Source organism: Hippocampus bargibanti, linkage group LG08 (assembly GCF_051943395.1).
Source record: "Hippocampus bargibanti isolate YZ-2025 linkage group LG08, ASM5194339v1, whole genome shotgun sequence".
Classification (NCBI taxonomy): Eukaryota; Metazoa; Chordata; class Actinopteri; order Syngnathiformes; family Syngnathidae; genus Hippocampus; species Hippocampus bargibanti.
In genome coordinates, this window is record NC_142741.1 from 12,829,960 (window position 1) to 12,856,666 (window position 26,707).

The 26,707-nt window shown below is 43.9% G+C and overlaps 1 protein-coding gene and 1 long non-coding RNA gene across 3 annotated transcripts in view; one reads left to right on the forward strand and one right to left on the reverse strand.

The window, feature by feature from the left end:
* tmprss3a (transmembrane serine protease 3a) overlaps window positions 1-26,707 on the forward strand; it is a 46,519-nt gene that overhangs the window by 18,580 nt on the left and 1,232 nt on the right. Inside the window, exons 6-12 of the mRNA XM_089002236.1 lie at window positions 6,972-7,091; window positions 7,367-7,413; window positions 8,558-8,723; window positions 9,740-9,909; window positions 10,151-10,246; window positions 10,338-10,480; window positions 18,211-18,363. Coding sequence (XP_088858362.1) covers window positions 6,972-7,091; window positions 7,367-7,413; window positions 8,558-8,723; window positions 9,740-9,909; window positions 10,151-10,246; window positions 10,338-10,480; window positions 18,211-18,363 — 895 coding nt within the window. The remainder of the gene's footprint in view (window positions 1-6,971; window positions 7,092-7,366; window positions 7,414-8,557; window positions 8,724-9,739; window positions 9,910-10,150; window positions 10,247-10,337; window positions 10,481-18,210; window positions 18,364-26,707) is intronic.
* Window positions 22,919-26,122, reverse strand: LOC148894568 (uncharacterized). Of its 2 annotated transcripts, XR_016115716.1 has the most exons (4): window positions 25,479-26,122; window positions 24,990-25,098; window positions 23,348-23,464; window positions 22,919-23,250 (listed from the first exon to the last, which is right to left on the reverse strand). It is a non-coding gene; the product is annotated as an uncharacterized LOC148894568 (long non-coding RNA). The 2 variants fall into 2 exon arrangements; XR_016115715.1 differs by having other exon boundaries at window positions 24,990-26,122.

Sequence of the window (26,707 nt, forward strand, 5' to 3'; positions counted from 1 at the left end):
AGTCGTGCCTGTGGTGGTCGGAGCACTTGGGGCAGTGACCCCCAAACTCGACGAGTGGTTGCAACAGATCCCGGGAACAACATCGGATATCTCGGTCCAGAAAAGCGCAGTGCTGGGAACAGCACGGATACTGCGCAGAACCCTCAAGCTTCCTGGCCTCTGGTAGAGGACCCGAGCTGAAATGGGGACAGACACCACCCATGGTGGGTGAGACGAGGATTTTTTTTTTTTTATATATATATATATATATCTATAATACAGGGGGGTTAGTGAAGGCGCGTCGGGTGTCCACATAAAGGGAACCTTAGTGGAAGTGAGACTGGTTAGACTGGTGAGACTTCTGACGATAATTACGGATGAATCCGCGATGTGCTGATTCCGCGACGCCGTGCGCGACAGAGCGGCTCCTTCCACACCCGATGGGCCCGTCTGAGGTGGTGTTGAATAGACGGGAACTCCACCTGGCCCTCCTGGGTGGGGAGCAGCGCGGCTGATAACCACAGGCAGACATGAAAGGAGACCGACCTGTGGCTGAGGAGACCAGGGTGTTGTGTGCGTACTCTACCCACGGCAAGTGGAGGCACACGCACCGTAGAGCCACTTTTAATCCTGGTTCTTGCGCTCCGTCTGGCCGTTGGACTAAGGGTGGTAGCCAGGCGACAAGCTCACAGACGCCCCTATGGACCGACAGAAACTTTTCCATACCTTGGACATGAACTGCGGTCCCCGATCCGACATGATGACCGCCGGAGTCCCGTGGAGACGGACGATGTCGTTAACCAGGAGCTGGGCCGTCTCAATGGCGGACGGCAACCTGGTTAACGGGATGAAGTGGGCCCACTTGGAGAAGCGGTCCACCACCGTGAGGACGAATGTCTTGCCACGGGAAGGGGGAAGGCCTGTGATATAGTCCAGGGAGATGTGGGACCAGGGTCGGGAGGAGACTGGTAGTGGCTGGAGAAGTCCCGCCGGGGGTTGATGGGAGACCTTCCCCCAGGCGCAGGCTGGGCATGCCTTCACGTAGTCTGCGATGTCCTTCCTGTAGTCCGGCCACCAGAACCGCTGGGCTATGAGGTGGATCATCCTGTTGACTCCAGGGTGACAGGCGACCCTGGAGGCGTGTCCCCAGTGCAGCACCTCAGCGCGCAGTGCGGGGGGGACGAATAGGCGATCCACCGGGCAACCCTTGGTAACCGGGTTACCACCTTGGGCCTCCTGAACCTACTCCTCCACCTCCCACCTAAAAGCGCCCAGGATGTGTTGCGCCAGCAGGATGTTGGTGATGGCCTCCTCCTTCTCTGCCGACTCGTGAATGTGTGACAGGGTGTCCGGTTTGGTGCAGTAGGTGAGGGTGAAATTGAAGCGGGTCAGGAACAGTGTCCACCGGGCCTGGCGCGAATGAAGTGAAGGCGTGTCGGAGGCGGTTAAACGCCCCTTCAGCGTCGGGTGTCCGCCTAAAGGGAACCTTAGTGGAAGTGAGACTGGGGGTTGGCCATTCTACCACTGCTTTGGTCTTGGCGGGACCGGCCCGAAGTTTCCCCTGCTCCACGATGAACGCCTGGAAAAGACAGAGAACAGACATGGAACTCGCACTTCTCTGCCTTCACGTAGAGCCGGTTTTGCAGGAGCCGCACCAGGAACCATCGGACATGCTGCACATGTTCTGCGGATTTGGAGAAAATGAGAATGTCATCGAGATAGACAAAGAAGAACACATTAAGGAAATCCCTGAGCACATCATTGACAAGATTTTGAAATACGGCGGGAGCGTTGGTAAATCCGAACGGCATCACCAGGTATTCAAAATGCCCCAAGGGCGTTTTGAATGCCGTCTTCCATTCGTCCCCCTGTCTGACGCAAACTCGATGGTAGGCGCTACGCAAGTCCAGTTTACTGAATATCGTGGCAGATTGGAGGGGTGCGAAGGCCGAATCCATGAGGGGGAGCGGGTACTTGTTACGGAGGGTGATGTCGTTTAGACCCCGGTAGTCGACACACGGATGCAGGGTCTTGTCCTTTTTTTTCGTTAAAAAAGAACCCCGCGCCGAGCGGAGAACGCGAGGGTCGGATGAGTCCCGCCGCGAGGGAGGGGTCAATGTATGTGTGCAGGGCCTATTTTCCGGGTGAGAGATGTGATAAAGTCGGGAGTCCGGTAGTGGAGCCCCGGGCTGTAAGTCTATGGCGCAATCATACGGTCGGTGAGGCCTCCCGCAGACCGTGGTAGCATGGCGGCACGCCCTCGAGACAAGTCTCCTGTGGCGAGCCGCCACGGGAGATATCGTGCCCTGTCGTAGCCGACCGCAGAAAAAATATTTTTTTTTTTTTTTTATTTATTTTTTTATTCAAATGGCATGCAAACATACAAAGCAACAGAAACGAACAAACAAACAACACTGCAAACAAAACACAACAAAGGTAGACAAAACCATTGGTTTTGAATAGCTTGTGGAGCTTCTAAAAGTACATCTGAGGTGTGTCTCAGCAAATCTTTCTGCATACTTGATATTTTCCAAATAGTTGGCAACATACATTAGGTGACATAATCGCGTATGAGACAGTACCTGATCGCACAGGAAATAGGAGTTCCTGACAGATAATCATTTTACAAGAAGAAAAAAGAGGAGAGAAGAACAAATTAGAAGAGAGAGAGAGCGGGGGAAGGGGGGTGCCAGGGGTTTTAACATTCCATCGAGTCTGCACAACATAGTGAAATTGACAAAAAAGAGATGGGGGGGGGACACCAGATGAATTCGGCAATCACATCATCCTATGCCATATTTCATCAACAAATCATGTGTTTTGATAGCATTTGGGTCGGCAGATAGTTGAATTGTTTTCTGATAGTTTCATTTCATTTTGAAATATTACAAATAGGGGTTTCCTCCCACAAAATTTAGATTTATGAATATGATGTTTGGCAAGAAAAACTAATAAATTAATAATAAAATATTTATCGTTGGTCTTGTTGTAATATCCAAACAGCATGTCTTTGTAATGAAATATGAATAGAGAAGTGACTTTACATTGAACGTATTTGACAAAGTGTTTCCAGAAGCGAGTAGTTTCGGGACAAGCCCAGAAGAGGTGAGTTGCAGTTTCAGGCTCAGCTTCACAAAATGTACAAGATATATCCTGTAAAGACCGTATCTTATGTTTAACAGGATAGCAACGGTGCAAAAGTTTGTAGGTTATTTCTCTTTGTTTGTTTGTGATGAAAAATTTATATGGGAGGGTCCAAACCTTTTCCCATGGAATATTTGGGACATACGTTCTCCAGTGATGAACAACGTAGGGAACCGTCACAAAAGATTTTTGAAACAAATGTCGAATTGCACGGTTCCGATTTCGAGCAATTGATGAGAAACAGAGTTTCCCCAGGGCAGTTTCTGTCACTGGAATTGGCGGTGGTCTGTCGGGAGTAGCGGAGTGACCCTTGAACAGGCTTATGATACCACTTGGGATGGCATCCATAACGATGGCAAAGTCCTTAGGGGTCACAGGGATTTGATGTGTATTGAGAAATTCAGCATAGTTCATTAAAACATTGTTTGTGTTAAAAAATTGCTTTACATAAATGATACCCCAGTCAATCCATCTCGACAAAAACAGTGATTTGTTTTTGTACAAAATATGACAGTTATTCCAGATCATACATGAATGCGGAGAGAAAGAATGGTTATACATTAGGCACCAGGCTAATAAAACTTGTTTATGAAATTTTGATAGGTTAACAGGCAATTTTTCAACCTTATAATTACATTTCAGCAAGAAAGACAGACCACCAAGAAATTCCAGATTGCATCAGGGCTACACAGATAATTACGCAGCCAGTTAATCTTAAACGTATAGTTTAGAGAAGTAAAGTACAAAAAATTTAGGCGTCCCTCCTTTAACGTCCTGGATATGACTGAGTTTCTTATATAATGAGTTTTATTTTTCCATACAAAGTTATACATTATTTTGTCCATTGTCTTACATGTGCTTGGATCCACATTTAAAGCCATTGTAGGATATACAAACCGAGAGATTCCCTCACTTTTTGCTAGCAGTATTCTTCCGTTTAGTGATAGATCCCTTTGTAACCAGTGATTAAAGCGCTTCTTGGTTTTATCAATTATTGGATCGAGGTTCAGATGACAACGCTCTTCGTCGTCTTTGGCTATGACAACACCTAGGTACGTCACTTGATTTTTAACAGGTATGTTGTATAGCATAGACTCATTACATGATTTCACGAGTAACAACTCACATTTATTTATATTAAGCGAAAGACCTGACGCTTTGGAAAACTCTTTAACCAGAGCTATGGCCCTTGGAATTTGCTCAGGATTTTTCAGGAAGAGTGTGGTGTCATCTGCCACCTGGCTAATCACAACCTGCCTGCCCGCTACTTCAATCCCTTGGACCTCGCTTTCAGTGACCAACAGTGATAAGATTTGTGCTGAAAGTAAGAATAAATAGGGAGAAATGGGACAACCTTGACGGATGCCACGGGAGACGTTGAAGCGAGGGGACGTACCATATTTAAGCAGTATTGAGGAGTTGCAGTTGGTGTACAGTGTCTTAACAGCCTGAGTAAAGTAGTTTCCAAAACCAAACTTATTAAGTGATTGAAAAATAGGTAGCCTATGTTTGTGTGCTTGGCAACGATACATGTGTACTGTTTGCGCATGAAGGTGATCGAGGGCGTACGTGGCGAGTTTATCGAGTGCGCGGTCAGGACAATCCATCCATGATTTTGCGGAGTTTAACACAAGTAGATATTATTGAGCTTGAGTATTTCGTTGTGTAACAATATGTATTGAATGTTGAATGTGATTCCTTTTTTCAATAAACGCAATCTTGATAAATCACAGTGCGTATGTTATTTTAATCTATTTACATTTCCCCCTCCCAGTATCTGCAAAATCAGAATCAGAATCATCTTTATTGCCAAGTATGTAGAACACACAAGGAATTTGTTTCCGGTAGAACACGCTGCACTAGTATCGTTGTCAAAAAAACTGCTAAGTGGCACTATACAGTTCCATTTTAGCTACTGTTGAAAGAGTTCAAAGAGTTAATGGCTTGGGGAAGAAGCTGTTTAAATGTCTGCTGGATTTGGTGCGCATGGATCGGTAGCGCCTGCCTGAGGGGAGTAGCTGGAAAAGGTGGTGGGCAGGGTGCGGAGGGTCCAGTAGGATTTTCCGCGCCCTAGTTTGGATTCTTGCAGTGTGCAAGTCCTCGAGAGTGGGTAGGGCGGTGCAAATGATTTTTTCCGCCGTCCTAACTGTCCGTTGAAGTCGGATTTTGTACATTTTTGTGGCGGCCCCGAACCATACGGTGATGGAAGAACACAGGATGGATTCGATGACAGCCGTGTAGAAATGTTGCAGCACCTCCTGTGGCAGGCCATGTAATCGTATGTAAATGCCATATCTTGCATATTCCTTGAGACAAATTTATGAACTGATAAGGGCTTTTTTCACATATGAAAGACTGTTAATAAATCAATCAAAAAACATCCCTTTCATCCTTTTGTTGATGTGAAATGTAAATTTCTCCACTGCGAGACCAATAAAGGCAAATACAATCCAAATTGGGTTGTAGTGTTCTTACTGTGCTATGAGGTTTGCACACACTAGATTTAAAGGACAACCGACATCACTTTTTTGTTTCCTAACTGACATCAGAAAAATGTTTTATAGCATCTAAAATACCCAAAACATGCAGTATGATATTTTTAGTCAAATGAAAAACACCAATAAAAATGACTGAAAAAAAAATCGAAACTGTGGCCAGTTTCAGAAGGTCCCCCCCCCCCCCCCCCCCCCCCCTTGTTCTCGGTGTCACGCCAAGACGTCTTGCCTTGCTCGAGAATCAAAACAATGGCTTCAGATTCAGAGAAGATGCTTTCTTGTTACTCATCCAGTTATGTATATGATTGAAATAGTTCTGAAGAGGCATACATGTTTGCAATCGATTAAATAATTTATTCCGTGTCATTTTGAGGCATTAGGGGGGGGATGTCGCACCCAAAAAAGGCAGAAGATGGTGTCAATCTTCCGTGTGGAAATGGCTCAACATTTTTGTCACAACACACAAGGATTCACCATCACGTTATTTATGTGTTTTCCTTCTAATTTCGTCATCAACACGAAGTTTTCAGACCAAATAAAGTACCGCAAAATACATTGCGTGATCAAAGGACTGCTACAGTGTGTCCTTTCTCGGTCAGGGGCGTTCCTTCATTGACGTGACGTGAGGACTCGTCACCAACTCAAAAACAAGTCTTCCGGAATATTCAGCGCGAGTCTTAAAACGTAAAATATAGCTATATGCGGTGGAATCTTTGTAAAATACGTACACTCAATAGAAGACAAATTATGGACACAACTTGTCCGGAGACGTCGGTTGTCCTTTAATGCTTTAGTATATCCGGCCCAAACATTCCCTCCAAATGCTCCTGGCCCGGCCCCTCCGTCAAATTTTAGAACCCATTGTGGCCCGCAAGTCAAAAAGTTTGCCCACCCCTGGTATAGCCCTTCATAACAAGAGTCTCTTGGGGCATCATAAACCCACAAGTGGGTAAGGAAAAACTTAATAATAACAATATTAATCATAAAATAATAATAATAATAATAAACATCTCAGGAAATTAAGAAACCTTTTGAAGGGGCCTCGCATACAATGTAATTGCAATCACCCTTCTAGGCTAAACGGGCAACATTTCACACGCTGTTTAACACAATAACAGTCATTATTTTTTTGTTCAGATTTTAAAACTTGTGATTTAATTTGTTGTGCGCTCAAAACGTAATATGTGGAGGAGATTAAACATCCAAATGGTTTCCCCAAATTCATAACGGCCCTCAAGAGAAAAACGCAACTACAATTTGGCCTGCTGCAAAAAAATGAGTTGGACTCATTGGACTATTTTCAACAGTCCAATTACCTATTACCTGTTCCTGTTTTTTATTTGTCTTTGACAGTTACGTCGAGTCATTCTTCATCTCTCTGGCCTCCATTGAGCAGGACCTTCAGGACAACCTCGTGTCAATCAATCTGAACCAATCACAAGTCATTAAGCTACAAAACACCACATCATACAGGTATTGAATGTCTATCTATCTATCTATCTATCTATCTATCTATCTATCTATCTATCTATCTATCTATCTATCTATCTATCTATCTATCTATCTATCTATCTATCTATCTATCTATCTATCTATCTATCTATCTATCTATCTGCACACATTTTAGTATTTTTATACATATTAATATTTTTAACTTTTAACATCAATGTCCTGCTGTCTGATCTGATTTTTTATTTCCCCCCCCCTCTCTGTGTGTCTGACTTCCTGCATGTCTTTGGTCACTACAGTAAAGGCCACTGCAATTCAGGAAAGGTGACAACGCTGAAATGTCTGGGTGAGACCCTTAAGTAGTTCTGTCCACACAGCAATCTGTAATGTATGTTTTTTTTTGAAAAATTATACATTTTTACGTGAGAAACCTCACTCATCATTAGGGGAAAATGCTCTAAAAGTGTGTGATTTACTCATGAAGCAAACCACTGCAAAACACACACACACATTTTTTTAACAGACACATTTGCAAAACACACAAACACAGACACACAAACACACAAACACTCACACACATTTATAATAATAATACATTTCATTTATAAGCGCCTTTCAAAACTCTCAAGGTCACAGGATAAAGTTTTTCTGTGTGTGAGCAGCGGCAGCCAAATGTGCCAGCGTTCACTCAAACCTGAAGTAACTCAAATAGATAGAAAGCTAGCTAGCTAGCTAATGGATAGCTAATAGATAGCCAGATAGCCAACAGCTAGCCCGCTAGACATCTTACAGCCAGCCAGCTAGACAGCTAATAGCTAGCCAGCTGGCTAATGGATAACTAATAAATAGCTAATAGATAGCCATATACCTAACAGCCAGCTAGACAGCTAATAGCTAGCAACCTAGCTAATGGATAGCTAATAAATAGCTAATAGATAGCCAGATAACCAACAGATAGTCAGCTAATAGCCAACAGTTAGTCAGCTAATAGCCAACCAGCGAGAGAGCTAATAGCTTGCCAGCTAGCTAATGGATAGCTAATAAATAGCTAATAGATAGCCAGCTGGACAGCTAACAGCCAGCCAGCTAGACAGCTAATAGCCAGCCAGCCAGCAAGATAGCTAATAGCTAGCCAGCCAGATAGCCCCCCCCCAAAAATATATATATATATATATACATATATATATTTCCCACATCTTAGTACTTTGTGACTATTAGTCTAAATGGCTGTCTCACAGGAATTGGATTGTATTGTATTTGGATTGTATTTGCCTTTATTAGTCTTGCAGTGGAGAAATTTACATTTCACAGCAGCAAAGTGATAAAATGTATGAATGTAGACCATGAAAAAGCATTTTCACTTTCTAATTTGAGTGTCGTCCGAAACATGGTGGTGGTTAGAAATGTTTATCCATGAAATCAAGTCACACAGGACTACAGTACATGGTGCACAGACAAGATAAGGCTGACATTCATTATTCTGTTCATAGAATGTGGCTTCAGACCAAAGTACTTGACTCGTATTGTTGGAGGAAACCTCTCTCGGCCAGGCCAGTTTCCTTGGCAGGTCAGCCTTCATTTTAGCAGTGAACACCTTTGTGGAGGCTCGATCATAACATCACGTTGGATCCTCACAGCAGCGCATTGTGTTTTTGGGTAAGTTATAATATTACAGTAAAGTCTCGTTATATCAATATCGGTTATATCGATAGTACCGCTTATTACGATACTATTTCTATGAACGCAAGGAGAAAATTACATGCGCGCAGGGTCGGATATATCGATAGTCCCGGTTATATCGATATTTTTTCGGACTCCCGAGAATATCCATATAACGAGACTTTACTGTATATATATATATATTAGTTATTATTTTGGCCAAATTTGTTCAACTTTTCCCTGGAGGCAAAACATTAACGTTACAGTATGTTGTCATTGACATTATAACCTGTCATAGTGTATGAATGTGTGTAAGTCACATACTCTATACTTGCTCAATGATCAGCACTCTGTTACATTTTATGTATGTCAATATTCTAAGTCAAAGTCAGCTTTATTTTCAAATATGCATGACATACAGCACAGATGAAATTACTGTCCTCTCGGACCCAGCGTGCAAGGCAGAGAGAGGAGATGCTGTGTGTTCACGTGCCGCCATCTTGGGCAAAAAAAAACAAATATGACAACACAAAGACACAGAGAGTCATTCATTCTTCAGCACTTGCTGTACCCTCTTTGTGACATGAAGCAGTTGATGAAAGTTGATGAAAGAGGAGAGGATCAAAGCATCCTTTTCAGCAGTGGATCAGGGACGTCATGGTGGAATGTGCACGTTTACTACAAGCTAAATGTTGAAAGCAAACACGAAGCTGTAGCATCCATTGACGAAAAGAGATCTCCTGTCCCACATAAATCCGCTTCAATTCCAAGCCGCGACAGTTCCACCTACGCATCGGCGCTCTGTGCTGACGCTCCTTTCTTCTTATCGCGGGCTCCTCAAGCCATGCATCCATCCAGCCACAGACTGTACAACAGCACCGACCTTTCCGCTGAACAAAGCGCGGCTGTGAAGATGCTGCCCATTACAGCAAAAAATGTTGACAAAGTTCATATTTTTTAACATTCTTCTGTATATTTGATGTGGCAGCTCTCATTAATTGTCCTGTTATCAGATTTGCAGACCCTTCCCTGTGGGTAGTCCACGCTGGAGAGGTCGAGCAACCAGTCCACGGTGCCCAATCTCTTGCAGTGGAGCAGATCATACATCACACTCGCTATCACCCTAAAGGACTGGATTATGATATTGCACTTGTGAAACTCAACAAGTCCCTTGTTTTTAATGGTATGGTATTAGTTTCTGCACTTTAGGGCATGATGCACCATGTCAGAAAAGGTGCGCAGCTGCATTCCTTTTTGGTTATTGATTTAAGTATGCCATTCACATATCAACTGGTTAGCTTGTCCACCTCACAGTGCAGAAGTTGTGGGTTCGATCGCCAAGCTCCAACCTTCCTGTGTGAAGTTTGCATCTTCTCCCTGTGTAGAGCCACCGCATCTGAAATGTCCTATGCCCTTTCCTTTAGGATTTGTGGAGCCCATCTGCCTGCCGAATTATGGAGAAGAATTTGACGAGGGTACCATGTGCTGGATCTCCGGATGGGGGGCAACGGAGGACAAGGGTGAGCACTACAATTTGGATTGCACGGCCACAAATAATTCATTACTGTACAAAATATATATATATAATGGTCAATGTGCCATACCTTCAAGGGGAGACAAGTGTGGTTTTACGTTCTGCCATGGTGCCCCTCCTCTCCACAAAGACTTGCAACCAGCCACAGGTTTACCAGGGCTTCATCTCACCATGGATGATCTGTGCAGGATACTTGGGAGGAGGAATAGACTCTTGTCAGGTGATAATTCATCATGTGATCTTGTTTTAATATACTGTACTTTATGATACGACACTGCTGTACTGTTTTCACATAATCACATTGATCCCAGTTAGTGTATGTACAGACCAAAAAGTTATTGAGAGCCAGGATGAGCTCATTTGATTCTTCTGCAGTATGTTAATCTCTCGAGAGATAATCCAACCCTTTGGAAATTGTTCCTGGATTCACTTTCCAAATTGTGTTCTTTAAAAAAAAAAGTTACATTCAATTTTCCCCAAAATTCTAGAAACGACGCCTATAATGGTATGATTTTTTTTTGTATGTATTAAATAAAAAGAAAATTAACACATTAACTCTACACAAAATATTTGGAAAGATTTTTTAAATGCGTTTCGGTGACAGCCATATAATATATTTTAAAAGTGAATTCGACAAATTGTGATCAGAATCAGAATCAGAATCATCTTTTGCCAAGTATGTAGAACACACAAGGAATTTGTTTCCGGTCGAACACGCTGCACTAGTATCATCAGCAAAAAAATTGCAAAGAGGCACTATACAATTCCATTTGGGCTACTGTTCAAAGAGTTAATGGCTTGGGGGAAGAAGCTGTTTAAATGTCTGCTGGATTTGGTGCGCATGGATCGGTAGTGCCTGCCTGAGGAGAGTAGCTGCCCACCACCTTGGGCAGGGTGCGGAGGGTCCAGTATGATTTTCCGCACCCTAGTTTGGATTGGAGTCTTGCAGTGTGCAAATCCTCGAGAGTGGGTAGGGCGGTGCCAATATTTTTTTCCGCCGTCCTAACTGTCCGTTGAAGTCGGATTTTGTCCATTTTTGTGGCAGCCCCGAACCAAACAGTGATGGAAGAACACAGGATGGATTCGATGACAGCCGTGTAGAAATGTTGCAGCACCTCCTGTGGCAGGCCATGCTTCTTTAGCAGCCTCAGGAAGTACATTCTCTGTTGAGCCTTTTTTAGGATAGAGTTGGTGTTGACCTCCCACTTCATTTCCTGGGAGACTGTGGAACTTGAAGGTCTCAACGGTTGCCACCAGGCAGGTGGATAGTGTGAGGGGTAGCTGTGGTGATGGATGTTTCCTGAAGTCCACGATCATCTCTACTGTCTTGAGCGTGTTCAGCTCCAGGTTGTGACGGCTACACCAGAGCTCCAGCTGCTCCACTTGTTGTCGGTACGCAGACTCGTCGCCGTCTTTGATGAGACCGATGACCGTGGTGTTGTCTGCGAACTTTATGAATTTGACAGCTGGGTGCGTTGAGGTGCAGTCGTTCGTGTAGAGAGAGAAGAGCAATGGAGAGAGGATGCATCCCTGCGGGGCTCCAGTGCTCGTGGTTCGTGTTGAGGATGATATTTTCCCCAGTCTGACCTGTTTTGTCCGCCCTGTCAGGAAGCTGAGGACCCACTGGCAGATCGTAGGGGACACTCCAAGCTGGAGAAGTTTGGGGATGAGGAGTTATGGGATGATGGTATTGAACGCAGAGCTGTAGTCCACAAACAGGATCCTTGCGTAGGTTCCTGTGTTGTCGAGGATGTGGTGCAGTCCGATGTTGACTGCATCCTCCACAGACCTGTTTGCCCGGTAGGCAAACTGAAGAGGATCTAGCAGAGGTCCGGTGATGTTCTTTAGGTGGTTCAGCACGAGGCGTTCAAGGGACTTCATGACCACAGACGTCAGAGCAACAGGTCTGTAGTCGTTCAATCCCGAGGGTGCTGGTTTCTTTGGAACTGGGATGATAGTAGACTGTTTGAAGCAGGATGGGACTTCACACTGCTCCAGGGATCTGTTGAAGATTCGTGTGAAGACTGGAGCCAGCTGGCTTAGCGCAGACTTTCAGGCAGGAGTGGGACACTCTGTCAGGTCGTGTAGCTTTCTGTCAGGTCGTGTAGCTTTCTTGATCTTCTGCTGCTTGAAGAGCCGTCTCACGTCCAGTTCGTGGATCTGTAGGGCAGAGGGCGGAGATACGGTAGTTTCTGGTAATGGTGGGCATATGAGGGAAATGGGGGTTCCCTTTTCAAATCGGCAAAATAATGTATTAAGGTCATCAGCCAGACCATTGTTGTACACTGCTTGGGGTGATGGTAAACCATAGTTTGTTATTGCTTTCAGGCCATTCCACACCGATGCAGAGTCGTTAGCGGAGAATTGTTTGTTACACACATGTCCTCACAGAAACTAATGTATGATGTTACAGTGTCTGTGTATTCCTCCAATGTGCCCGTTGAAGTTTCAAAGACGCTCCAATCAGTGCAGTCTAAGCATTCTTGTAGCGCTAACTTTGCTTTATCAGTCCATTTTTTAACATTCTTGACTATCGGTTTTACACATTTGAGTGATAATAATAAAGCTATGAATGTACTATTTTAAATAACACGATAATACTCACCATCAATGTGAATGGTTTTACGTTCCTCACTGCTGCAAAAGATCCAGCAAAGCTAGTGAAATTATAGTCAACTTGCCGTATCCATACGCAGAATTGCTGGCGGCAAGGTCACAGGGTATTGTGATGCAAACACTTTACGTTCGACCTTTTATTCGATGCAATTTTTGTAATTGTAAATTAGACACACCTCAGAGCCTGTTCTGTCCATTCGTCCTAAAGTGTACTATCAAGTCAAGTTTTTTCCCACCATCTACTTTGTAGAAGGGTTAGCTTTCAGCTAATGGCCGGGCAGCGAAGTGAAGCCCTGAACAGGACATGAGAAATAAATAAAATTATCGGTGCATTAAACAAGCGATCATGTTCTGCTTTGTCCGCTAGCTTGATGTAATCAATCTTTCATCACTTTGCTGCTGTGAAAGGTAAATTTCTCCACTGAGAGACTAATAAAGGCAAATCCAAATCAAAAAAAGCACTACTGGCGCGCAAGCCATCGTTTTCCGACCTCTGCTATAAAGTTTGGATTGAGAGCATTGGGGAATAAATACTTTTAAAAACCGATGAATTGACGACTTACTGGATTTTATTTTTTCACAATTTCACAATTTAAACAACTTATAAAAAATAGACTGTACAATTACTCTGAATGTTGACGCGATAATTTTCTCTCAGTGGCTAATTGCAAATGTTGAGATGGTCCATTCCTTCGATGGGTCCAGATCAAAGTCAGGTCTGGTGCCATCTCACAACAAGCGACTTTAATGTGCAACCAATGTGTGCTTTTAAAAATTATGTCCTCTTTACTGAATCTACTGCTGGTGGCCTACTATAAAGCTGTACATTTATTTTTATTTTTTTTCAAAATAAATATGAGAAATCGGAACAGGCAAATACTGTGAATACATATGCACATGTAAGACATGACTTAGTTTTCCATTATTATTTCATTTTGAAGTTTGCATGATGTAGTGTTGTGTGTAGTTTTGAGGAAGAACTGAATGTCATTTATTTCGGGAAATAAGTAAAAAGAGATTTGGAGATTGATTCTTTTTTTTGCAGAAATTACCTCACGCACTATAGTTGCTTGTAAACTAAGTTCTTAATATTTCAACAAACTAAAAATACAATTTATGTGCGCTCCAAATTAATAATACATTTTGTCATTGCTGTGCTGTCATGCTGGAGAAAATTGTTGTACGCGTTTGTTACAAAAGTTATTTTGTGTCGTCATTTTGTGCAATGCTGCTCCGGCAAATAAACATCGTACTTGCTCGATATTGTCACGTTCGGATTGACAGCTGGGGACGGGGCCACGCCTCCCCACTTCCTTCTTCAGGACAGCAGGTACGAAAACGGGATGCTGTCAACTTGTATTTGTACTTTGTATTGGATTGGATTGGATATGCCTTTATTAGTCTCACACTGGAGAAATTTACATTTCACAGCAGCAAAGTGATGAAAGGAATGAAAGTAGAAAAACAAAATACATGAGCTGCTGGAAAGGCAGCCACTCTCGCGGCGCCGTCTTGAAGTCAAAAGAACAAAAAAAACTAAATAACAAATAATATGACAGCATATTATTACCATAGTATTACCTTTGACTTTGGTGCTCGGTCCGAGCCCCCCCCCCACATCCCGTAATCCTTTTGGGATTGTTCCGTTTCTGCACTACCGTGTGCGAGTTGCTTCTCGCCATTGTCGGGGTTCCCATTGCCCGCCCCCACTTGTCGTTTTTGGTATTCTTTATTTTTGATTATTCCCCTGGTCCTCTTTCTGGGACCAGTGCTTTGTGTTGTAGCTTTATAAATCATCCTGCACGGACCTCTGTCTCTGTCGCATTTCTGTATGTCGCGGTGGCAGCCGTAGAATTAAAAAAAAAAAACAACAACAACAACGGCTGGTGGTCGTAAGTACGGGTGGCCGTAACTCGCACTGGTCGTAAATCGATACCTGTATTTCATAAGAATTCATGTTAGTCTGTGATTCCGATATTTTTAGGCCAGCAGAGAAAGCAGACAAATCACTGCTTAAAACAAATAAATGTCAGCATGGGGAGTTTTTCATTTTTGTCTTTTGATGATGTTTTAATTAAATCCTCGTGTAGTGTTCCATCGTAAGCAGTCATGTTAGTATTGTTAAATCATGATTAAAAAAAGGAGACATTGATCACATTGATTTCTAATGGGATATGTCCAAATCGGTTTTTGAACAGGTTTCTGGAACGGATAACGGGTGAAAACCCAGGCTTGGCTGTAGTTTTTTTATTTTAGGCGAAGCCAATCACAGGGACATTATTTTTTTATAGCCTGTGTTAGTAAGATTATTCATGATAAACATTTTATTCTAAGAATTTTATTATTCATCTAGATTTTGCTTTTATTTAATAATAATAATAATAATACATTTAATTTACAAGCGCCTTTCAAATCACCCAAGGACAAATTGCAATTAAAATAACAATAAACACCAGAACAATTAAAATTTCAAAATTTGCTTTCGTGCGGCCATTTCACGGTAAGATCAGAGCATTGTCATCAAATGGTGAGTACAGTTTTTTTCTTTTTTGATTGTTGCTATGCCGATTACCATTTTGTGTTTGGGAGACTTTTACTGAGCGAGTTGCTTGTTCTGTAGTCACAACGGGACATATGTCTTATTGTGCCGGTCCCAAGCCCGGATAAATACAGAGGGTTGTGACAGGAAGGGCATCCGATGTAAAAGCTTGGCCAAAACAAACATGCGGATCAAACCTCTAACGATGGAGGACACTGATTTGCTGTGGCGACCCCTTGAAGGGAAAAGCCGAAAGGAAAAAAAGAAGAGGAGGAGTCATTTATTAAATGACAAAACACACTAAACCTGTACTCACTAGTCCGGACAAATAATAATGCCATCTTAATTTTAGGTATTCTTCTGACCTGCACCGAAAGAGGACTGAGCTAATTCTTGACAATCACGAGTCAAAGTCAGCTTTATTGTCAAATATGCTAATATGTATGACACAGTGACGTGCGGTGAGGTTCATGGCTGGTGAGGCACTGACGTCATCACAGTCAGATTTACAAACATGAACTCTACAGAGTAGCTCAGGGGTCGGGAACCTTTTTGACTAAGAAAGCCATAAAAGTAAAATATTTAGAAATGTTCTTCAGCGAGAGCCACGCGCGCGCACACACACGGGCGCGCGCCCATACAAACGCGCGCGTGCGCGCACACACACGCAAACACGCGCGGCCACTTTTCAACAAAACATCTGAATGTATTATTTAAAATAACTTTGTGATAGTACTCACCGTTAACATGAATGGTTTTCCGTTCATCGTGATTAGTAAAAATCCAGGCAAACGATCGGAATGAAATTCAACTTGCCAGTTCAGAGGTAAAGTTACTGCTAGATAGCCTGCACACGCTCATAAGCTTCCACACTTGCTGTCTGCAATATACTTCTCCCAGAAGTATGTTGATGCTAACGTTAACATGGGGCTTATTAAAATGTCACTTATATTCGACTGTTTAATCGATGGTGTTGTTTCATTGGAAATTAGAATCAGAACATTTTCTCTCCTCAAAGGCTAATACTCCGGTGCATTCAAGCTGAAGCGCACTCGTGGGGCTCATTTAAAGGGCCGTTTACCTGTTTCGACTGACGGCCAGTGTCATCCAATCAAAATTGCGCTTTCCGTCAACTGCTGCTCCAACGGGAAATCAACGGCGAAATAAAACGAGAATATGTATTTAGTTTTATCGGCGAGCCATATGCAATCATCAAAAAAGCCATATATGGCTCGCGAGCCATAGGTTCCCGACCCCTGGACTAGCTTATAAATGAAGTCCATGTGCCGCTCCTTTTGAAGAAAGGCATTAATAACTGAAAGTTATTGATGCAACAGTTTTAAAAGTCTCTCTATTTCTTTCAATTTAGATATGTAATCGTCCATTCTGAAAATAAGGCCAAGCAACACGAAAAAATGACTGGATGGTTGCACTTGCTAACTGTTTACTGTAGCTTGCTCTCACTAATTCTATTATTCTGCAGCCAAGGAGGCGCAAGAAAAATCTGTAATCACCAGCGCCTCCTGTCATGAGGCAGGAGTACTGTGTGCCTCACCAATGCCCAATTTTGATTAAAAATAAAATAAAATAAACACTGTAGTACAGTGTTTACAATGTAAAGTGACTTTACATTATATACACACCAGCTAAACTGTAGGAATTTAGTTCATATACCAAAAGTGTTTGAACACTTTAATAGCGATATGCAGAGGGAGAGCAATGCGGTCTCACTGCAGAGCAAGCCAGCACAGTTAGCATAGTGATTGCACAATCCATGGTGAGGCTCAGCCGACTGGTGCCTCCCCACTCGTCTCTACTCAGTATTTGAACGGTAAATGTAAAAATTCAGTGATTTTGAAAAAACAATTCAACTGTGAAGTTAAATGGAAAAGAACTTTAAAGTAGAAATCACTAAATAAATATAACTGTTTAATGTATTTTTTTCATTTGATATTTCCATGATGACAAGTGAGGCCGTGCCTCACCCGCCTCCCCTGACTGCACGTCACTGGTATGACATACAGCACAGATGAAATTACTGTCCTCTCGGACCCAGCATGCAAGGCACTTATAATTACTTGAACAAACATGAAAACACCAATTTGCCGGGAGAGGGGAGCCGCTGCGTGTTCACGCGCCGCCATCTTGGGAATAAATAAATAAATAACAAATATGACAACACAAAGACACAGAGTCATTCATTCTTCAGGACTTGCTGTACCCTCTTTGTGATGACATGAAGCAGTTCTAGTTGAAAGAGGAGAGGATCAAAGCACCCATGGCAGCAGTGGATAAAGGACGTCATGGTGGAATTTGTACGTCTACTACCAGATAAATGTTGAAAACAAACACGAAGCTGTAGCATCCATTGACGAAGACATTGTCTCACATCTCCTGTCCCACATAAATCCGCTTCAATTCCAAGCCGCGACAGTTCCACATACGCATCGGCGCTCTGTGCTGACGCTGCTTTCTTCTTATCGCCGGCTCCTCAACCCATGCATCCATCCAACCGCAGACTGTCCAACAGCACTGACCTTTCCGCTGAACAAAGCGGGGCTGTGAAGATGCTGCCCATTACAGGCGCAAAAAGGCACAATGGCCCCAGAGCTGTCCAGCGATGGCAGTCAAATGGCTCCGACATTCCTCCCACTCAAAAACAGTACTGGCATATTCATGCTGCCGAAAGGCGCAACCGCTCAGCACAGTCTCCTCCTTGATTGATTGATGATTGACGACCATGGTAAATATTCCATAATACTCGTACGAAACAATACTCGGAAACATTTCTGCAGGGGGACAGCGGGGGTCCACTCGCTTGTGAGGACTCATCTCAATGGAAGCTGGTTGGGACAACGAGCTGGGGCATTGGCTGTGCGATAAGGAACAAGCCCGGCGTGTATACCAGCATCACACATTCACTTCACTGGATCCGCCAACACATGGAGGTCAGTGCGTGGAACTCATGAAACCAGATATAAAGACTTTGTGTGACTCACTGCCTAAATGGAATTGTATAGTGCCTCTTTGCAATTTTTTTGCTGATGATACTAGTGCTGCGTGTTCGACCGGAAACAAATTCCTTGTGTGTTCTACATACTTGGCAATAAAGATGATTCTGATTCAATGAAGTACTGTACTGCATTAATGAACAACAAGGACACACAAAGATCTGCAATTATAAATCACAAAACATCCATCCATTTTATTCCATTTATCCCAGGGAAAGCTTTTATAAACAGAGATGCCCAGATTGACCTCCCACACAATTTCCAAATACTGGTACATTTTCAATATTTGCTTGTCTGACTGAAGTTTTATTTTGTGTTAGTCCTACTATGTTGTAGTTGTTTTCTGGTTAACTCATGAAATCAAAACAGTTTTATCAGCAATTTTAAACAGATGTTCACATCAGCCACCACCCTAAGTCCAGACTTGGTGCTTTGGTCCCCTTCGTTCAAGAATGTCTAAATAACAGAACTCACAGTCCCGTGGGAAACCTTGGTTCAAGAGGCCTATGAGCGCAAGAAGCTGCGCTACAGAGAACTCGCAGTGGCTGTGCAACAGCGAGGATGGAAAGCCAAGCTATATCCAATTGAAGTTGGATGCAGAGGGTTTGTGGCTTCCTTCACCATCAGACTGCTAAAAGACTTGGGTATCCATGGACAGGCTCTGCGGCAGACAGTTAGATCAGAAAGAAGCAGCCAGTGGATCTAGATCAGTGGTTCTTATCCTGGGTTCGATCGAACCCGAGGGGTTCGGTGGATCCTCTACCACAAAGGCCCACCCCTCAGTCTAGTCTGCAGTTAGTAGGCACAGTAAGTGGAAGAAGGGTTCGGTGAATGAGCATATCAAACTGGTGGGGTTCGGTGCCTCCAACAAGATTAAGAACCACTGATCTGGATGAAAAGGAAGGACCCTTGTTGGGCTCATAGATCAGCAACCTAAGACCCTACCCCGCCCCCCACCAGCTTCTCAACCTCTGATTGGGCATGGGACACAAGCGTGGGCGTGATCAACCTGTCGCTGGCCACCATCGATGAGGGTGTCTAGTGATGAAAGGCCGAAACACCCAATGAGTCTTTTGAGCACTACTGACGATGTCTCCCAAATTCACAACCTTCCCAGCACAGCTTCCACACCACTCTCAACATCAAGGCTAATCTCATGTGAGGACCATCCATTGGCACAAACGGACAGAACAAAATCATGTCGAGTGTTTCATTATTCTGAAACTGTCTGGTCTATTCAACTTCTAGTATGGTCATTTTTGGAGTATAACTCCAATTCCAGGAGAAAAATGTATCTTCATAGGCGAGTTCCTCTTCCTTTCATAACTTTGCTGCTGTGTTACTTCCGGGTAGAGTGAACGCTGGCGCGAATGTCTGCCGCTGCTCACCCGCACAAGCTATCCAGTGACTGTAAAGTGTCCTTGAGAGTTTTGAAAGGGTCTTAGAAATTAAATGTATTATTATTATTATTATTATTATTAAGCATACGTACGCCCTGTATATTTTGTAAATCCTAGTGGTCCAATCTCAGGCTGCTTTTCATTAGTATTAAAACTTGTGGTTTTCCACGATGTGTGGTAGTGTAGCAGTAGAGCAGGGGTGGCCAACCAGTCAGAGACTAAGAGCCACATTTTTTACTATGTTACTGCAAAGAGCCACATCAAGATGGCGGCGCGTGAACATGCAGCGGCTCCCCTCTCTCTCCCGGCAAATTGGCGTTTTTGTGTTTATTATGTTTGTTAAAGTCATTATAAGTGCCTTGCACGCTGGGTCCGAGAGCACAGTCATTTCATCTCTGCTGTATGTCATGCATATGAGCATATTCGACAATAACGCTGACTTTGATAAACATGGGCACACATGAACACTCCATCGCCCCATCCCTCACGCACACAGACCTCTGCTCAGACAGATTTATTACAAGTCTCACCTTTTAAATACTCTTAAATTAATCTTATCCAAGGTGTCGCTGGTGACTTGCCCGCTGGCTTTTAGCAGAGTGGAAAAATGTGTTAAATCTCCCTTTTGAATATGCGCCCTGAACAGCTTCAGTTTGTTGACAAACGCAAACACACTTTGCACCAAGTCAGGCAGAATTATTTTTGACTTACCCTGCAGGGTAAGGTTCAGTTTGTCCAGGTGACACAGCATGTCGACCAAAAAAGCCAGATCCATAATCCACTCGTGGTCCGAGAGCACGGGATAGTCCTTGTCTTTCTCTTCCATGAACAGTTTCACGGCATCCAACAGCTCAAAAAAGCAAGAAAGTACTTTGCCTTTTGACAGCCACCTCACAGTGCAGTGCAGCGGCAGGTCACCTGGAAGCCCTTGGTCCAGCTCAGTGATGAGATTCTTGAATTGTCTGTGGTGAAGCGCATGAGTGCGGATGTAGTTGACGATTTGCATCACAGGCTTCATGACCTTCTCTAAATTCAATGATTTAGACACAAGTTGCTCCCTGTGGATGATGCAATGGAAATTCCAAAACTCAGAAAATGATTGGTCAGCATGGCACAGCCCCACAAGCCCGTTCACAGATCCGATCATGGCAGGTGCTCCATTCGTGGCTATTGCAGTCAGTTTTGGTATGGGCAGATTTGCTTTTGCAAATGCAGCCATCATTGTTTCCTTCACATCTATGCCACGGGTTCTGTCTTTTAATGGCACAATATCAAGGAGTTCTTCTTTGAGGACACAATCCTTTGTCACACACCGTGCAAATATTGCCAACTGAGGCTTGTCTTGTATGTCACAACTTTCATCCAATGCGACACTAAAATACTCACATGCTTGAAGGTCAGAGTGCAGCTGTGATTCAATAGCGGTGCTAATATCTGAAATTCCGCGTTCAACAGTGTGGAGGGACAGTTGGAAATCTGCTACCATTTGTTTTAGTTTATCATTTTCAGGAGACAAGATTTCAACAGCGACACTGAGGCATTTCTTAATAAACTCCCCTTCGTTGTATGGCTTTTTGGACTGTGCAATGTTCCAAGCCAGTTGGTATGATGCAAGCGTTACGGTCTCTGGTTGCTTTGTAAATTTTCGGAAAAAAAATTATCTGCTTTTCAGTCTGAGTTTTTAAAGTGACCAACTTGTGCTTGCGAAGTTCAGTCCCTTTGGGGAATTCTTTGTCGATGTTCGCATGGAGTGAGCTGAAGTGGCGCTGAAGATTTGACGCTTTGAAATGCGCCAATGACGCCTGACATATAAGGCAGAATGGCTTGCCCTTACGCTCAACAAAAAAATATAAACTCTCCCACTCTGTTAAAAACATCCTGTGTTCGTCTTCATATTTTCGTTTTGCTGTGCATTTTTTTCCCTGCCATTTTGAGAGCGAACTTGACGCAAATGAATTGTTTACGTCGTAAACAATTTGTTTCGAGTCTCTGATTGGTTGGTCACCCGTGGTTTACGACATAAATGATTGATTTACATCACACGCACATGCATGTTAACGTCACATGGTCAGCTTGATACCGTAATTTCACGACTATCAGGTGCACTTAAAAGTCTTCACGATTCTCAGGTGCCCTTAAAAGTCTTAAATTTTCTCCAAAATGTGCAGCGCGCGCTATGGTCACAAAATTACGGTACATAGAGGATGAATGGCAGCGCCAGCGCCAAACTTTTTATACGCTTGTCATGTGGACGCCCCTCACGAGTCGGCCCCTTAAGAGCCGCATGAAATCAGCCAAAGAGCCGCATGCGGCTCGGGAGCCGCGGGTTGGCCAGGCCTGCAGTAGAGGAATGAACACACATGACTGACTGTACACACGTCTTTATTGTTGAAAAGGTTTCTTCAGCCGTCATCTGTACTTCTTTGAAGGTGTCAGAAGTTTCGCTTCTTATCCAAGATGCTTTGTCAGCGAACTAAAGTCTTACTGGTAGTTCCAGCCCTATATATATCACTACTGTTCAGACGTGGCGGTGCCGGACTCTGCTATAATTGGTCCCTGCTCTCAGGTTGGGGGAGCAGAGGACTAGTCCCTGCGCCTCCACTGATTACTTCTATCGTCCTGACTGATTACTTCTATTGTCCTGCCTGAGTATGAGGTCTATGACTGGCCTGATTGCCCCATTTGCTCTGGTATCACCTCATCAGCATAACGAAGTCTATGTTGCCTCAGCAGTCTCTTGTACGAATGATCCAAATTGAACCTCACCCCACCATTGCGGTTTACACTTTAATTCGCTGACGAAGCATCTTGGATAAGAAGCGAAACGTCCGATACCTTCAAAAAAGTACAGAAGACGGCTGAAGAAACCTTTTCATCGATGGACCACTCCTGTACGACTGAGAGCTTACACACACACACACACGCACACACGCACACACACACACACACACACACACACACACACACACACACACACACACACACACACACACACACACACGTCTTCATTCCAACTGCTAACAAGTGAATCTGAACAAACTGCTCACTCACAGAAAAACTGATCCAGTGACTGTAAAGTGAGCTTGAGAGTGTTGAAAGGTGCTTACAAATCAAATTTATTATTATTATTAAGTATCGCAAAGTGCGCCAAAACATTCTTAACTTACACACGCCCCCTGCTGAATGCATCACAGTGCACAAATACAAAGCGGGCTGACCTCAGTGCAGACGGTACAAACACTTTCGAAAAATCTTGGATGTGCGGAATGGGTGGTTATGATGTGTGGTTATGATGTTAAGACGACGAAAATCACAGCAAGGCCGCCAGGAACCGTTACTTTTGGGCACCATGTGTAATGGTGAGGCCCACGGGCTGTTGGAACACCTCACGATTCCCAGGCACCTGCTCCATTGTAGCGAACTCCTGATAGAGAATAGACAGAAGAGAAGTTATCGTATTTAAAAGTTTCAAGGTTAGTTAGCTGCCGAACACAAAGCCCACAATGGAAGCACAGAGAAACCTTGGGTCAATCTGAGGTGAACAGACACAGCCTCTTCACCTGTCGTCTTCATGTAGGAGATCTGGCCTTGGACTGATTTAGTACTCGGTCCACCCCTTCACAGGAAATAAGTTAGGACTTGGGAAACACATTAAGAGGTCATTAGCCAGGTTACAAATCTATCGGTTCAGGGAAAGACAACTAATTAAAAAATCGACATTCTATTGTTTATCGTTATTGGTGCTTGGGATGTCCAGGGGCGTGGTATACAAATCAAGAAGACTATGTTTTACGAATGTATCACTGACGTTTGCATATAATCTCAATAAATACCTTGGCAGAGGGCTGCAGAAGTTGGGCGTCTGTCAAGAATGGCTACGTCCCCTGCCGGCAGTAATGACAATCTTCCTGTCTGACAACACCCCTTTCGCCATTGCCAATTTTGCCATGCGCGGGCAAAAACAACAGTGGGGATGAAATGCTCAACCCCATGCTAAGTATCAGCATTGGAAAAGGCGGCAGTCGTTAGCGACTGCCTACCGACTGTTCATAAACATTACCTGACGCTAAATATAATGTGTGCATTAATGGTCCAAGCCCTCCAGCCTCACACGGAAAAGTGGCAAACAAGATGGTGCAATATCAATAAGTAGTCCATTTGCACATAGAAAATCTGTGCCGATTATTGGAACTGTGATTGAGGCTCCGATGAAATTCCATTGGAAATCCTGTCCATGGAAGCACACAGTCACCGACCTGGAACCAAAGTTGATGGTGGGCGAGCCGTTAGCTGCACACAGAGGAGGCCCGCATCCACCTTCCGCCTTGTACGCGGCTGGGAGTGTCAGGAGGCTGACCTGCGATCCGTTGTCCACCAGGGAACCTTTTCCTGACAAGGAGTCTGTGATGAAAAGCAACTCACTTTCTTTGCCGGCACCCACGGCTGCTACTGGACGCCGGTGCTGGAGTTTCCCAGAGCCTCGTAGGGGCAGGGGGGTACGCAATGCCGAGCCTTGCCGCCAAACCACTGGTGTAAAAAGCAGAAGGCCTTCTTGCGCCGCTTCTCTGTGACCACTCCGGCCACTAGGGTCTGATCGATGCTTGATGCCGCCTCACGAAGGGGTTCGGCCATCACGCGTTGCACGGTGAACCGCCGTGTATCCAGTCGCACTTGATATGCTTCTTCTGCCAAACCTCAATAGTCGCTGGTGGCCAGGTACGCTTAGTTGGCCGACACAGCGTGCACTGAGGGTGGTAGCTGTCGGAGGAAAATGTGCGGGAAAAGAAATCCACCTTCATCCGAGCATAAAAGCGTTAATAGCATTTTATCCATGAGATCCACTGCCATGCCATCGCCCAGTCCGGGAAAGGAAAGGAGCCTGTCTGCTCTCTGAGCCCGATAAAGTGAATCTTCTGAGCAGCAGCTGTTTGAGCATCTTGTATTTCCCGCTTTAAGTGACGTGCGGTGAGGTTCCTGGCTGGTGAGGCACTGACGTAATCATAGTCAGATTTACAAACATATGAACTCTACAGAGTAGTTTATTCACCATTTGATTGGCAACAGTTAACATATTTTGTTTAAAATTTCATGTCAGCATTCTTTATATATACAAACTGTAGCAGAGAAAAAAATAATAAAAAAAAACGTTTTTAATCGTGTTACCTTTAGTCCATGCGCCGCTCCTTCTGAAGAAAGGCATCGATAACTTCTTTGTAGAAGCCTTCCTTATCTTTCTTCAGTTTTAAAAGTCTCTCCGTCTCAACGGAGATCACTGCCAGTGAAGAAAGTCGTCCTTGATCAGTCCTGTTCCGACTGTATGTTTTCAGTGCTGAGAATGACAATCTCGTCTACTTCTACAGCAACAAATGGGGCTGCACCGATCTCCTTTTTAATGTCATTTCTAATGACATCACCAACTGCTTCAATTAAATCGTTCTGTATTCTGTTTCACAGGCTAGAAAATATAGTGGATGTCCCAAAATGACTCGCTAGCCGGTCATCTTTCTGAGCGAAAGCATGTAATAGTTCAACATAGTTGCCACGATGAGCAGAGCATTTACTTTCATCATTTCCAAGAAATGCCAGCTGTTGTTTGGCAAGGAAGCAGGTGGCATTGATGAGATCTTTTAAAATCTCCCGGTTCTCCTTTACCTTAGCATTGTGGATGCTGATGTTGAGTCTTCACTCATTTTTGATGAGGCTCCGTTGTGAATTGTTCAGGTCGCAATATCCCATTTGAGTCCAGACATTGTCACAAGTTGAGAACAGAAGGCAGGAAAAGCAGAAAAGGCGGTTTCTTGCTGGACATCCACACAGCCAGCCTTTTCGTGTGTACCAGTCCGCCTGAAAAGAGCGAGTATTGTGTCCCGTTGTCTGAAGCAAACCTTTTAGCTCCGGTGTTGGTCTTCCTTTAATTATTACCTCCTGCTTCGATTGAAAGTCCAGTTTAGAAAATTCTTTCAATTTAGATATGTAATCCTCCATTCTGAAAGTGAGGCCAAGCAACACGAAAAAATGACTGCAGGGTTGCACTTTACTTGCTAACTGTTTACTGTAGCTTTCTGTCTCTAATTCTATTATTCTGCAGACGTGGAGTAAGAAGTATCTCTGGAATCACAAGCGCCCCCTGCCTGTCATGAGGCGGGAGAACTGTGTGCCTCACCTACGCACAGCGTTTTGATAAAAATAAAACAAAATAAACACTGTAGTACAGTGTTTATAATGTAAAATGACTCTACATTATATACACCAGCTAAACTGTAGAAAAGCATAGTGATTGCGCAATCCATGGTGAGGATCAGCCGGCTGGTGCCTCACTGCTCGTCTCTACTTAGTATTTGAACGTAAATGTGAAAATTCAGCGATTTTGAAAAAAATCCTAAAACGGTGAAGTTAAATGGACAAGAACTTTAAAGTACAAATCACTAAATACATATAACTGTTTAATTTATTTTTTCATTTGATATTTCCATGAGAGCTTTCCATGATGACAGGTGAGGCACTGCCTCCCCTGCCTCCACAGACTGCACGTCACTGCCCGCTTTGTGGAGGGGCGCGCAGAAGTTGCATCACATGATGTGTAGTCGGTTGGCTCATACGTTGTGATTCCTTGTACGTGGTAAAGCGCTTCCACATGCTAAAACACGAAGCCAGGTCGCTCTGCCAGAACTCGTGCAGCCTCATGTTTGAGGTGGCGGCTGCAAGTGGCGGAGGCCAGGAACATTTCAAACATCGGGGTCACCAGTGTAGCATTAGAGGAAGGAGCACACACGACTGACTGTATTTAGCTGCATCAGGGGCCCATGAGCCCCGGCATTTCCGACCTCGCACTACTCGGAGGCATCCCACCACACAAGGCCATTCTGTCTTCTGTCACTTTA